This window comes from Neolamprologus multifasciatus, chromosome 1 (assembly GCF_963576455.1).
Source record: "Neolamprologus multifasciatus chromosome 1, fNeoMul1.2, whole genome shotgun sequence".
In the NCBI taxonomy this organism is placed as follows: domain Eukaryota; kingdom Metazoa; phylum Chordata; class Actinopteri; order Cichliformes; family Cichlidae; genus Neolamprologus; species Neolamprologus multifasciatus.
In genome coordinates, this window is record NC_140439.1 from 7,622,148 (window position 1) to 7,636,885 (window position 14,738).

Below are 14,738 nucleotides of genomic sequence, written 5' to 3' on the forward strand. Positions count from 1 at the left end.
GCAGATACCTCTGTTCTTGCCCTCCCTAATTTGAGTTGACGCAGGTAACCCAGACAACCTGACAATGTAGACAAAGTGAAGGCAGACAGGGGAATGGACCTTAATAAGGACAGGCCCCAGAGGAAAGAGCACTGGAGCAGCAGGGATTTTCTGAGTTCGGAGAGTTGTGACGCAAATTCTTGTTATACAAACTTCTCATTTAGAGAAGACTCCCCGAGCTACGGTATGTTCATATGGCTAATATAATGGGCTCCACTTTATAAACTGCTGTGTCAAATTGCCGCTTGAGGCTGTAAAAAATCTTTTCTCTGTTGTGACAAATAACAGCAGCCTTCTACAGACATTCCCCATGTCCCCCACTCACCAAGTTCCCTTTGAAAACCCTTTTCTCACCTCCAAAAAACTGGAAGTTTCTGTTGTCTGAGCGGAGGGGAACTTCGCAGTTCGATTGATGAGAATATCCTCGAATTTCATATCGGCAGCTCAGTTTAATAGGAGTCGCACATGAACGCGGATATGGGTCACTTTTAATGCCGTCCACTAACTGACTGGATACGTTTAAAGCCCATTAACTCTCCCGCTGTTGTAATTAGAGAACCCCTGCTCACGGATTGTGGACCATTCCTCCGTTCCTCCACATCCAGGCGAGGTGAGAGCGGCGCAGAGCACCACACGGACCGGAGCGGGTTAGTGTGGGTACACGGAGGCGCGTCACACTCACGGACTCTGTACATCGTAACTCCAACACAAATGGATATTTACGTGGCTCTGTTATCCTTTTTCTTTTTTACCACACCAGGTAAGCACAAAGCCCGTGTTCACTCTTGTAGCATCTTATTGTAGCAGAAGCTTTTTTTTTTCTTTTAATATATATATATATATATATTAATTTCTTTTTCTTTACGCTTCCCAGTTTGTACATTGAGGGCAAGGATTCCAGAATTGTGGCAGTGCCTTTAATTTTTCAGTATTATTTCATTTATTTTGATTTTCAATCACCTACAGTTTGCAGAGTTAGAAGACAGGTGATGGTCGTGGACACATACAGCGCTTTCCCCCCCTTTCTTTTAGTGGGCAGCCTTAGCAGCATCTTTCGTGAAAAATAAAAACTGCGTGACTTTTTCCACAACCAGCCATTTTAAGTGGATAAATGCAGAAAACAGTGACAGAGTCTGTGTTTAAAGTGAATCAACATTGTTGTTAAAACACTGTCAGCTTCACTTCTGTCAGCAGATTGTCCTCTCACCTCCAAATTCTCTTCCACAGCTTTGGCTTTCGGTTCAGATCAAGACTACCAGCTTGATATCATCAATGAACTTGACCTGGCAAATGCCACCTATGGAATTACCCAAGTGGCGGGTCTTCACAACAGCAGCAAAGCCTTCCTTTTCCGAGGTAATGCATGCACTCTGATGTTTTCTCCATCAGTCGCGCTGCTCAAGTTCAAGAAATGGCTTTGTCTTCTCTCTTTATGATTACGCGCACTCACTCGCGCACGCTCTTTGTTTATTAGTAAGTGTGAGGAAAGCCACACGGCGCCACACCTTTTGGTGTCACCGGATTAGCGGGGATGCTGAGAGAGAACGCTCCGGGGAGCCTCTCTCATAATTACTCCACTCTCATTTTGTCCCATGCAGCAGATGCTCAGACTCTTTCAGGCACGCTGATGCACTTAGTCTGTGTTAGATATCTCCAGCACTTTGATTGCTCCCAGTGATATCCACTACCTAATGCCAACAACTGGTGGTTAATGGAAACCAGGCTGCTTTCACTGTGAGGATCCTGAAGGACGCACAGCATGACTACAGCGTTTAAAGCCTAAAAGGAGAAAAATGTCAAACTCAAATGGCAGTAGTTTAAAAATGATCAACCAGTTTAAGTTAAATTTGAGCTTTGTTGTGGTTTGAGAGGGCTTACCGGTGTCACCAAATTGCTTTCCTATGCTTTGCTGGCTTGCTTCTCTGCACTACAAAAAAAAATAAAGACTGTTTGGCACAAGTTGTACCGTCTTCCTGTAGTGCCGTCAGCTTTGCAGAGGCGGAATTGTTAGAGTTGTGGCACAGAGGAGAGAGTGTGATGCACAGCACTGATAGAAGAGAGAAAGAGAGTCAAGATTACTAAGAAAGTTACAGGAGGGTTTTTTTAGGTGATGAGTCGCTCTATATGTGTTTGTGTGCTTTGATTCCCTCTTCTGCAAGAAAAGTTATCAGCTATAGAGTGTAAATCAGTCTTTGTTCATGTTTTACTTTCCCAATATTCAAAGAGGCTTCAAGTCTTGTGTGTGTGCGTGCGCACGGGTTTGTTGGAGGTAAACTAGTAAGGTTTTTTTTTCTTGCATTACTATTCAAATTTAAAGATATCGGCACAAACACCAGCAGCTTGAATTCAAATTTGGTAGCTCTGGGTGTTGATACTCATATAAAGCAGAGTGGCAGTGTATTGTGTGTATCTGTGTGTGTGCGTGTATGCAAGTAGTTTTATTTTCTAGAGGGTTTGGCTGGATGAGCAACTGGCCCTGTATGAATGAGTGCAGAGCAGCTTGGCCAAGTCTTTCAAGTTGAAGCTATCCAAGATTCAGGGCTGGCGGGCATATGGGAACCTTACTTTTTACACGACCCACACAGGCCTACACCGCAATCCTACTCCAAGCTGTTCTCCCCACAGTTTCTAGGCTTCCAGGGTCGAGGTGCAGAAGCCAGATAGGAAAACAGGAGGTCGATCCAATGGGGAAAACTGGACCTGTGACTGCTGGAGAGGATGCTTGTGTTGAGACCTATTTAACACTTTGCCTAAACTACTTTCATGGCCCTGTAACCCAGATGGCTGCAGCCAAAGATGTAGCAATTACTGGGTCTCTTGTGAAATAAAAAAAAAAAAAAAAGTTGATTCTTGAGCCACTGTAGCTGATTGGGTCAGAGATTATTCGAAATGACCTATTTACATTTTGAGCAATCATATTGTGCTCTGGTCTGAATCTATTTCATTTGTTAGATTGCATAAGTTGTAGACTAACGTGAAATTGAAATGTTGGGTAAATGGCTGGAAAACTGGGGCAAAGCGGCATTCCAGTTAATGTGTATAATGCTGAGGGGAGTGTCTTTGGCTGGTACCAGTCTCAGCATCTTTCAGTTGGCAGTTGATTTAAAAACAAAAAACAAAACAGATGGTTTTCATGAGAAAATAGGTTTCAATATCACTTCTCTGTTATTATAATATTAACGTACGACCACACACTGAAATCCAGTTTCTGAGAGGCAAGCAGGTGCAGCCACTGCTAAAAGGTTCTTAGTTGAATTTGAGACTTGATGCTGTGATGAAAAGAAACACAGATGCTAATAATGCTCTCCACTGTGCACTGAGAGCAGGGAACAAAACTCAACTAATTTCTAAGATCTCTGCATATTTTTTTTTTTAAAATTTTGCACCTTTTATGAACAGGACTGTTTACATTGCTGGGACGTCTGTGATGTATTGAATAAAGTTAGTTTGCCCAGACAAGTGTTGACCTAGTTTCTCATCCTACATTGGAACCCAGATTGTCAGCCTCATTACTCAGACCCCCCTCTGTCCCGGTGTTGGTTTACATTTAAAGTAATGGTGATTATTAGTTTGTATTCTTGTATTCCCTGTGGGTATAGTTTGCCTCTGTTGGTTTGTCACTTTTGTCTAGACTGAAATATCTCATCGCATAAGACCATCCCTGTGAGTCTGATAGAAGTGCACTCAGAGCTTGAAAATACAGTATGAATGTTCTGTAAAACACCTGAGTGACAGTTGAGTACATTACAAGACATTCTTACTTCGCAGTGAACAGACCCTCATATTTTTCTGAAGCTCAGCTCAAAGCATTTAGTTTAAACCTGCATAAGTATAGCTGTTCAAAACTAAGGCCTAGTCTTCGCGAGTCTGTCTCTAGACTCAAATTAGGCCATATCCAAATAATGTCTGGCCTAAATAGGTCGGTTCGAGGTGTATTGCTGTTGATCTTTCAATATTTCATGTGGAGCCAACCATACTTTATTGGCAGCTTTGGTCATGAGTACATCATTACTGACAGATGAAGAAGAGTTTTGTGAGCTGTGAATTGTAAGGGAAAAGGCATTTATATTCTTATAGTACTATCAAATGTGATTGCTCATTAATTGGTGCCACATCAGGCTGGTGCAGTGTTGATCTCTTTTTGGGCTGAACTAGTGGACTGGATGCAGTAGTTGTTTATGCTCTCTGGACAGTCTGCGTGTCTTTTGGTCACTGTTGGGGTAAGTGATCTTTTTAAGTCCCAGTTATACAGGCTTAGAGACTGGTTCGTAACTGCCTGGGTTCCACCGGTTGTGAGGAAAACATGAGTGTTGGTTGTTGAGTGGTGGTGGCAATTGCTGTGATATCAGTTGCTAAACCTATATTGCCCAGGCCTAGAGACCAGTCGGTGACTGATTGTCTGGATGCAGTCTGATAGGAACAAAGCAATTGCCAGGAGGTTTTTGGCGCAGTTGCGACCTGTTTTGCCCAGCATCCAGCAACCACTCACCAGTTGGTCAGGGAATGGATATTTTGGTCTATCAAGACTGGCAGCTAGTCGCTAGGTCAGTGTGGCTAAGGAGTTATGGAAACCATATCGTTTAAGTTAAAGTTAAATCAAACGCCTAAATACAAGCGGATACATCATCACTGTTATCCAAAGCATTTATTTTTTACCTTGTAATAACAAGGCTCTGAAGCAAATTTTCTTTTAATTTTTTATCCACCCAGCCGTTTTCTTTGGTATCTTCACAGGGCCAGAAACATGTCTTTTAGTCACACGATGGAGGGAATTTGCCATGCATAATTTTAATTTTGGTTCAGCGTGTGCTTATTTAATTGCATGAATCAGTACCAAATTCATATTTTATACACTTTCAAGTAATTAGAAATTAGAACCTATTTTCTTTTATATTTTGCATTCAGTTGAATTGTTTTTTTGTTTTGTTTTTTATGCATTATTCTTAGAACGAGAAAATCCTTATTTAATTGTTTAACCTCCTAGGACCTGGCGTCCACATATGTGGACATCACATTTTGGGTTGTCTAGACCAAAATACTAAATTTTGCTCTACAAGGGCCTGATATCCACTTACATTATATTGCCACTGTTCTATCAAAATTTAAAACAAATGTTCTCATATGTGGCTCCCATTTTTGAAACAAAAATAATTACATTCATCAGGTCCCAATCAGCCAATAGCAAAGAGAAATTAAAAATGCATGTCATGAAAGAGTTTGGGTCTTAGGAAGCTAAGGTAAAGAGAAATACACCTTCGTGCAACATTACAATATCTCCTGGTTACACGTTTAACATTCTGCTATATATCTTGCGGTGAACTTGGCATTCTCTGAATATCTCTTGTCATTTTAAACCCGTGTTTCTTCGTTGACTACTCTGCGTAGAATCATTAATGTTAAATAGTTAAATGGTAACAACGAATTAAGCTTTGATTCCAATATACCTGAGATCTATCAACACGCCTTTTTTCAACCTTTTAAGCCAATTATCCTTAACTTATAGCAAATCTACAGTCCAATAGTTGGGATCATAGATCATAGATGTTTCATCAAGACTTATTTGTCACTTATCAGTTTTTGCACTGATTCAACGAATACAAAATTGTGAAGTGAAAAAAAAACAAAGTTAACTTCTTTACTAGATCACTTTGTAAGAAGCTGCACCTGCTGCCTCTGTTGCACTGTTCTGGAACACTGCTTTTTGGAAGGAAAACTTTGTGAATCCAGGATAGGTGTATAAATATGTAAGTAACAGCATTTTATTAACAGCACCAATAGTAACAAACTTCTGTGTTTCCACTGTGCCCTCTCAAACAACCGGGAGGGCACGGTGGGACAGGTTTGAATTTCAATACCAGGACAGAAAGGTATCAAGGTTAATGTGAATCAGCCTCAGCTAATTCTATTAATCACAACTTCTCATTTTATTCATATATTTTGTTCAACTAATGTAGTTACAAGGAGACCAAATAAAGGAAGGTCAAACTGCAGGAGCATCAAATGAAGTGGAGTTTTTTAAGAATATGACATACAAATGGCCATAAATCCTCAAACTGCTAACTGCTTTATATCTTGAATGAGACTGGGTTTACAATAGACATGATTTAACCTATTTGCTTATACTTTAAGGTTAGCGAATATGAATGTTTTTTCTTTTCTTCTTAGTAAAAAATCCCAGCTGAAGCCTAAAACCATGTAACCATCTCTCCAAGGGCTCTAATTTTACGAATTAGTTCAAAGCTTCTTTGGCTTCTTCTGTACATGCAAAATTTGTTGCAAATAATGTGAGAGTAAATTTGAAAAGCAGAAAAGAAAAAAAAGAAAAGAAAAAAAACAGACAAAAAATTAAAGTCAAAGTCAAAACAAGAAAATCTTGTTTTGAAAAAAAGGCACAGCAGGCATAGGTCACCTGGCCTGAAACCTTAGAGTATCTGTGGAGTTCAGGTCAGACGAGTTGGCCTGCCAGTCCTGCACATTAATAACATTATCATTAAATCATTTGGTATTAGTTTTGACGCAGTGGACAGGTGCTAATACCTGCTGGAAAAGGATATTAAATAAAGGGGGATAGCAGAGCTACCATGCTCCCTGTTTCTCATGAAAACGTGACAAAACTCAGTCAACTCTAAAGCTGCGTTCAAAATTAACACTGCCTCTGACGTCTCTGGTTCGGGTATGACTTGATATCAGGAATGTGGCAACTGTAGCTTTTTTCCTGAGGATGTCTGTGCACGGTGGAACCACAGGCTTTTTTCCGTCTAGCTTTGCTAAAAGAAAAACATAGACTTTTATGTGCTCCACTCTAGATTACAGTGGTCAGAATTTTAATAATAATGCTCTCTGAGTGCAGTTGGGAAAGTGATTCCCTGTAGTTTTTATGCCTGCCTTAAGGCAGGGCATGACAATTCCTGTGGAATACAATGATAGTTTCTCCGAACCCGTGGATTAGAAGGCTTCCTAATCATCTCTAGCAGTGTACGCTTTCTTTAACGGCATCTCACAACAATTAGAAAGAAGAAAGTTACAACTCTGATCTGACACCCCATCAGATGCTGTGTGTAAAACTGCTCATGTATTCCTTGTTTGGATGTGGTATAGGGCTGACTGACTAAATGTTAAACTTTAAACTATCTAGAAAGACAGAAAACAGTTGCTACCTTTACTACAAACTGGTAAGCTGTATGAAAATTCATACAGCTGAGGTTGCTAATAACATTGGGAAGCAAGATGCTGTTACTCAACTTGTGCCATTTCCTTCCTTTCAATTAAGCACTAGTTAAACAGTGTTGAGGTTTTGATTAAAAAAAAAAAAGATTAACAAAAACAGATTTTGTTTTTGCTATGTTAAAACATATTTATGAATCTGCAGTGAATGTAGTTCACCACGTGCAGGTTGCCCTGCAGTGAAATAGGACCCCTATTTCACCCCCCCCCCCCCCCCCCTCCGACCTTACACACACAACACAGATCACATGGGGATACAGGTTGGAGATCGGTAGCGTTACAGAAAAAAAAAAACCCCACTGAAATATACACTACAATGGGAAAGTACAGGAGGAAAAAAATGAGACCCCTACTCATGCTGGGCTCCTGGGAGGACAGCATGAGAACAGGAAACAAAAAAACTCCTCTGCACAAAAAAGCACATAAATGTCCACAGCACAACATTATGGAACACGTGACAAGCCACAGGGTCGGGTGGGGGGTGAGGAGTAATCCGAAGCAAACACAGCAGCCATCCTGCCCAGCGCTACCATTCCAGCGTGGGCTCAGACCCGCCGTGTTCCCAGGAGGGAACAAGCATCGAAGGCGTTTGGAAAGGGAGGGGGGATGAGTGTGTGCATATCAGTGTATATGTATGTGTGTGCGTGTCCAGAGTTCAGCTGAGACAGTGTCCTTCGCCCTGCTAAGCTAAGTAAACAGTCTTCCAGCCAACCCAGGTGGCCTTGCATGGAATGGGAAGGAACAGACTAAACACAGTCGTTATCAGGGTGTTTTTTTGTTCGGCTCCAGCCTTGCGACCGCAGCTGGCGCCGAAAGGGTATCCGCATTAAGTGATGGTGCTTTTTACTTTAGTACAGCTCATATGAATTTCAAAGCAGTTCTACAGTCCAGCACTGGTCTCTCAATCTCCCGTTGGAGAGCCGCAAGCTTCGCCATACTTGTACTCTGTGATGTTGTCATTCTTGTGCTCAAAGAGCCGATTCTGAGAACTCACGACAGTGTGCCTCCCCGAGATGTCATCCAATTTGCGCTCAGAGATGTTATTCCGGGCGAGCCCTTCCGAGATGTAATCCAGTCTGCACTCAGAGATCTTATTCTGAGTATTCACGGCAGCCGTAGCCTTTCCAAGATCTTATCCGTGCTGCACTCAATGAGCCTATTTTGAGAAACTCACGCCTCTTCCCATCGTTTCAATCCCAGCGGGCAGCCTTGTGGGGGTTTGAACAGCTGGTTCCGCTTTCTTAATTCTTCGATAAGTCAGGACCAAGCCAGCTCCGATCAGCCAGAACCCTGTTACCATGGTTCAGAATAGGTAGATATCTTCAGCACTCAGGCTCACCCAAGCCCAAACTTCTTGTTGAGAAAAGGGTGTCAATTGCATTTAGGGACCAGTTGATCCAATCCGTAATTCCTCTTTTAGGTTTTAGAGAACAGACTGTGAGAGAGTGTTCCAGGGAAAAGTAATAAAAAAAAACACAAGACTTGACAAGGACATAAGAGGCTAAGCAGGGAAGCTAAGGGAGAGGAGGAGGAGAGGAGAAAAAGTGCGACTGCCTTCGTCAAGAGCAAGAGCAGAAACATTCTTCATGTATATTCTTTCCTCATAAATCCACGTGAAGATAGGAAGCCAGGATCCCCCGAGTAAAGTCAGCAGGTGGTTCATGGAAATTTGAACATCCTTAGACACCCTGGAGTTCATGGTGATGGGGGTGGGGCGTGGGGTAGATTGTGTAACAGAGGACAAAATGACAGAATTTCAGGTATATTTAAAGAGCATCAAGGGACTGACTGGGCAGTCATATAATTGGTTCTATATAGTGAGGTCTGAAACGTGAATGTGTAGGATTTCTCATCTTGTTAAACTAGAATTGGTAAAGAAAATTGAAAGTGAGAGAAAGGTAGACGTTCACCCATAGAGGAAAGAAGGAAGAACTAGAGGGAACAGTAACCACATCTTAGGATAGTTTATTTTGCATAACTGCAGTCTTTCGTTAACATTAAACATAGCAATGTTTCCATCATGCTTTAAGAACTAGTGTCACAGACATAATCCTCGGTTGGCACTGCGTATTGTGCTTCAGCCATGGAAGTCAAAGAAAATGAGCAGCTATGTGTAAAATAGTAATCAGCACCATAGCAGAGTGAACAGCTCCTCTCCAGACTCACTGCAGTTAAGTCGGGATGAAATTTCAAGCGTCAAACAAAAAGAAAGAGGAACCGGAATTAGAGCGGCTTATTTGAACCACACTTGGAAGTTATTATGAAAGCTAAACATAACATAATACTCCTAAATTATCCGGGTTTCTACATTCAGGCTAACATTAAGAGAAACCTTTTAAGAAATCAAATTTACTTTGCAGAGAAATACTACTGGAATCCACAGCTTCAACTAGGATTTTATTATTAGAAAGATGTGTGGTAGTACAGAAACAAGACCAACTTTACTCCATGAGAACTATTGGAGCACAAATGTCTTTATATAATGGGTTTAAATGAAGTAAAAGCTGTGAGATCATCAGTATTCAGAGCCTGAGAGTACACTTGTATCACTTACCTGGTGCCATTTAATGATGTGTAGGTGACTTCTGCTTGATCATAGAATACAAAGTGTTTGAGTAGAGTAGGATTGTCACGATACTAAAATTTCAACATAAAAGGGGAATGACAAAAAAATAAGAACCTTTTTGTATATAATAAATTTTAAAACATCTAGTAACTGTAGGGGATATATATTTTAAGATTCTATTCGGTACATAGCAAGCTTAAACTCCCCCTGAATAATATATTTTAGCTTCATTTTTAACATAACTTATTTTATTGGTAACCAAACACAGCTATTTGGCAAGGCTGCCATTGTCTCTTGTAACTTGCTGGCATAATATTTGTCAGCTTCAATCTGGGACTTCTCAAGAAACTTAACACATATATTAGACACAAAGAATTTGTATCATCTTAGGTTTCTACTGTCTAATGTTACAGAGGTGCTGGACTGAAAACATTTGCTACCTAGCCTATCGTTTTACCATAGCCGCTAGCTAATGATACTAGACGGCTAATTGGCCTATCAAGTATTTGCTAACAATTATACAGCTAATGTTAGTGTGTGTACTAGCCGGATTAAAATTTATGTTAAGTGTTTAATATGCCGATATTATTGAAGAACTACTAACCTCTTGAAATCCCTCATAAAATGTTGTCCAGTGTTGTGAACATCAGCTACTTTAGCTGCTAAAGAAGGAGGGATTGCGCCGGTCTGCATGCATTTATGAAGCATCGTGGGGTTGTGCACTCCATCACTTATGCAGTGAGGAGGCGAAGACAAAGCTGTTGATCTCGATACTGTTGCAAATGAGTAGCTAATCCCATAATAATTTTAGTATCGATTGAGTATCTTTTGTTTTTCTTAAACAACCCAGAGTAGAATTAATTTTAGTCCCTAAAAACGATTGGGGTTGACCTTCAAGAGAGCCAAATAATAAGCACAGAGGCTGCCTTTGTGCATAGTTTCTCCTAATTCTTTGCATTTTCTGTGCTACTAATTCTCCTGCAGAGCCTCATTTAACTACCAATTGTCTTTTAATATATTAAGCAGTACTTCAACTGCTGTCATAACTTCTGGTGACAGGTGTGTGTAAATAATTTAATGTGATCACCTGATGGCTCATTTAGTATCAACAGTGACTAAATCCATCAAGTCTGCGTAAGTAACAGAGTTCATGATTGAACTGATGGCCAGTTTTATCTGTCTCTTTACAGATAGCTTGTTGAACCACGACAAAAACAGAAATGCCTTGAACCTAAAATGTTTGTTCTTTACATTTTTTTACTATTGCAGGTTTACCCTCAGGTAACTGTAGAGGGTGGAAGGTTAACAAGACATTCACATCCCACCCTGCAGGTTTCCTTTCTTCTGAGCATATCAGCACTGTGCATGTTACTCCTGTTTTAGAAAGTGAAAATATGCCAATCTTTGATGTGCTCTGGTGAAATGTTATCATGCTTGTGTCAGGCAATTGGGCAGGCAGAAGGCTTGGCTCCACTCGAACGGATCTGTCTGTTCTCTCATGGCGGATAGAAGACTAAGCTGCATATAACAAAACAGAAAAGGAAAAATGGCAAATTAAAGAGCCAGATTTAGCTCATAATTACAGATCCTGTACTGAAATTAGACAGTAGGTGGTATAAGGAGGAGAAATAGGTGATGAAACATTTTACAAATCTTGATAAATACAAACACACCAGAGGCACAATATGCTGTTCTATTTTTGTCACAGGTTGTTTTCTGTACTAATTCTGCAGGTTTATAGCATGATGGCTAGAAACTGGGAGATTTCAGTGAGGTCTCATTCTTTTCTGCATCCATGGTGTTGCTATTTATACCTCCCCCCCCTCTTCTAACTGCAGAGCAGAGCTGGGCTGCATATGGCACACATATTACAGAGGGAGCCCCATGCTGCCAGGCCCGAGAGGCTGTGGGCAGTTCACAGGCTACGAGCAGCTAAGGCAGGCTACAACTCTAAAGTCTACAGTGCACAATCCCAGCCGCTGAATCCAGTGGAGGCTATCAAACCTTTCATCTTTTATGTATGAGTTTCCTGGCTGTCCTACTGCTAGAGGAGGCGAGACACTGCTGCCACCTCAGAGGAACCTCCATGGAATTATTCCATCTGAATAATTCATTGTACATGAGTGCGATATCTTTTAAAGGGACAGACCCCCCCCCCCAAAAAAAAAAAAAAAAAAAAAAATTAAAAGCAGTATAGGTCGATCTATTTTTAGGTACAAGTGCCATTTACTTTGAATGTGCCATTTACATTTAATGTGAGAAACGTGATCTTATCTGGCACACATGAAATCCACAGCATCATTGTCTTCTAGGATCAGGATCAATAATCAGAAAAAACTCTGAAGTCACTTTGTGGTATTGAAGCTTAACAGTAAAGCTGTTCTGTAGAGTTTGGTGGAGAGTCCCAGATTTAAACCCAGTGGAAGTATCCCCCAAAGAGGGACAAAAGGACCCTCTGATGATCCTCTACCTAATCACATGAGCCAAGGTGTGAAAACGGGTGTGGGTCAGTGTTATATTTTTATGAAATCACTGAAATGTTAGAAGCATTGCTGAGTAGCTTACTAATGTTACTATGAGTTTTAAGCTTATGTAATGTTAATTACATTACATAAGCTTAAGCATTTATTTAACATTAGCCATTGCAAACAATTAAGTCTATGGAACATAGGAGATTTTCCATACCAGCTGTCTCAAGGTCGAAATTCAAGGTCTTTCATGATAACATAAAAACGATAATACTGTGGATGTTGTTGAATTGAATCTCACCTTAAATTCATTGAACATATCTCAGTGGTCTTTTAGATACTTCACTAAAAGGAACACATTTCCTCTCTTGGTCTAAAAACCATGACCACACTGAATTTATATTGTCTTTTGTGAATCAGCTGTTATCCAAATCTTAGTGGTTTTCTTACCAGTAAGTGAGGACAGAACGATCACCATAACTCTACAAGTCACACTCTTCCATGTGCAGTTTTTGCTGTGCTTGAGGGTACCATTTTTCTCCTTCTTTACCATGTAACAATAGACTAGAACACTTGTACAAGTATACTGCCCCTGTTAGTTTTGGAATAACTGTATCCTCTATACATGGAGGTGGCAGGTGGCAAAGCAGGTCAGCCACTAATCAGAAGGTCGGTGGTTCGATCCCAGGCTGCCTCCTGGCTGCATACCAAATATCCTTGGGCAAGATACTAACCCCATATTTGCCTACTGGTGGTGGTCAGAGGGCCCGGTGGCGCCTGTGTCCGGCAGCCTCGCCTCTGTCAGTGCACCCCAGGGTGGCTGTGGCTACAATGTAGCTTGCCATCGCCAGTGTGTGAATGTGTGTGTGAATGACTGAATGTAGTGTATAGCGCTTTAGTCCCTTAAGGACTAGAAAAGCGCTATACAAATGCAGGCCATTACATATGCTGCTTGCATATGTAATGTTCCAGAAATGTTGGTTTTTAAATCAACATTTTTAAAGATCGTCTTCGCTCGAAAGTTGGTTCTAATCTCTGCAGGACATGTGGTCACAGAAATTGTCAGCCTGGCTCATCTAGCTTATTCTTGTGCACCGTATACACTAACACATATATACACATACACGGTAGATAGTTACTTCTTTAGTAATACCACCACGCACTGCAGCATCCCTACAGAGTTCACTGCACAGAAGGAGGCTGGATTGTTTTCTCCTTTAACAAATCATGTAGTCTATTTTTATGATTCAGACAGTAGTCAACAGCGTTTCTTTGTCTATATGGAGCCCTTAGATTTTTCTTTTATGAACAATGCAAGTATGAAACTGACTGTTGATGTTGCATTATCATACCTTATACCTTAAAAAGGCTTAAAAGTCTGGTTAATTATCGCACACAGGGAAATGTCATCTACGATACAACATGCTCATGCTTAATTCCACAGCTGCATGACTGGAAAGTAGCAGAGCAACCTCAGCATGGAGCAATTAAACCCTGTCTATTTATCGCTGTCTCAAACTGTTCATGGAAGGTGTAAGAATGAGCCTTCAGCACCTTCCAATCTCTATCAGAATCCTGATATAATTAGCCCTGCTTTGTTGTGCCTGGGGCCATTGTCTTTCTTTTGATGGTATCACACTCACATTGTAATTGCATTCACTTTCACTCTGGTGGCTTTGTAACCCATCACAGATTGGATCTAGAATTTGTTGTGCTATGGCTAATTACAGCTAATGACCTTTTGGTAGCGCCTAAACACCTAAACACACACAAACCCAAAAAGCAGCAAAGAAGAAGGATATAATAATACTAATACCATACCATAATTTATTTTTATGGCACTTTAAAAACAACACATGGCCGACCAAAGTGCCATACAGCTGAAATATAAAAGTACAATAAAAACTATAAATACAGTAAATAAATAACAATAAAATAACAGTGTCAGTCAAAAGAAAGCGAATCAAAAAGAGTTTTTAACCTGGATTTAAAGACCACCACTGAAGTAGATTGCCTAATGTGAAGAAGAAGATCATTCCAAAGTTTCGGGGTCACAATTGAGAATGCTCAGTCTTCTCTAAGTTTCAGCCGCTATTTAGGAACTGAGAGTAACAACTGCTCAGCTGACCGGAGTGAACGAGGGGGGACATCGGGCTTCAGCAGACTGGACAAATATACAGGCACCAGACCATTACAGGATTTAAAAACCAGTAAAAGGATTTTAAAATAGATCCTAAATTTAATTGGAAGCCAGTGTAAGGAGGCTAGAACCGAAGTAATATGCTCAAATTTTCTTTTACCAGTCAAAAAACGTGCCGCAGCATTTTGCATCAGTTGCAGGTGTGACAGAGTGCCCTGGCCAACTCCTATTAAAAGGGAGTTGCAGTAATCCAAGCATGAGGTTATAAAAGCATGGATGACAGTTTCCAAGCCCAAGACAA

General features: G+C 40.7%; 1 protein-coding gene across 2 annotated transcripts in view; it reads left to right on the forward strand.

The window, feature by feature from the left end:
- The first annotated feature begins 559 nt into the window (after window positions 1-559).
- The window catches only part of LOC146525257 (protein kinase C-binding protein NELL1-like), a 788,406-nt gene continuing 774,227 nt past the window's right edge, over window positions 560-14,738 (forward strand). Inside the window, exons 1-2 of one of the 2 annotated variants that reach the window (XM_085172545.1) lie at window positions 560-799; window positions 1,267-1,395. In XM_085172545.1, the coding sequence (XP_085028671.1) occupies window positions 751-799; window positions 1,267-1,395 (178 nt within the window). In that variant the 5' untranslated portion in view covers window positions 560-750. The remainder of the gene's footprint in view (window positions 800-1,266; window positions 1,396-14,738) is intronic. The other variant, XR_014876049.1, reaches the window with a different exon arrangement.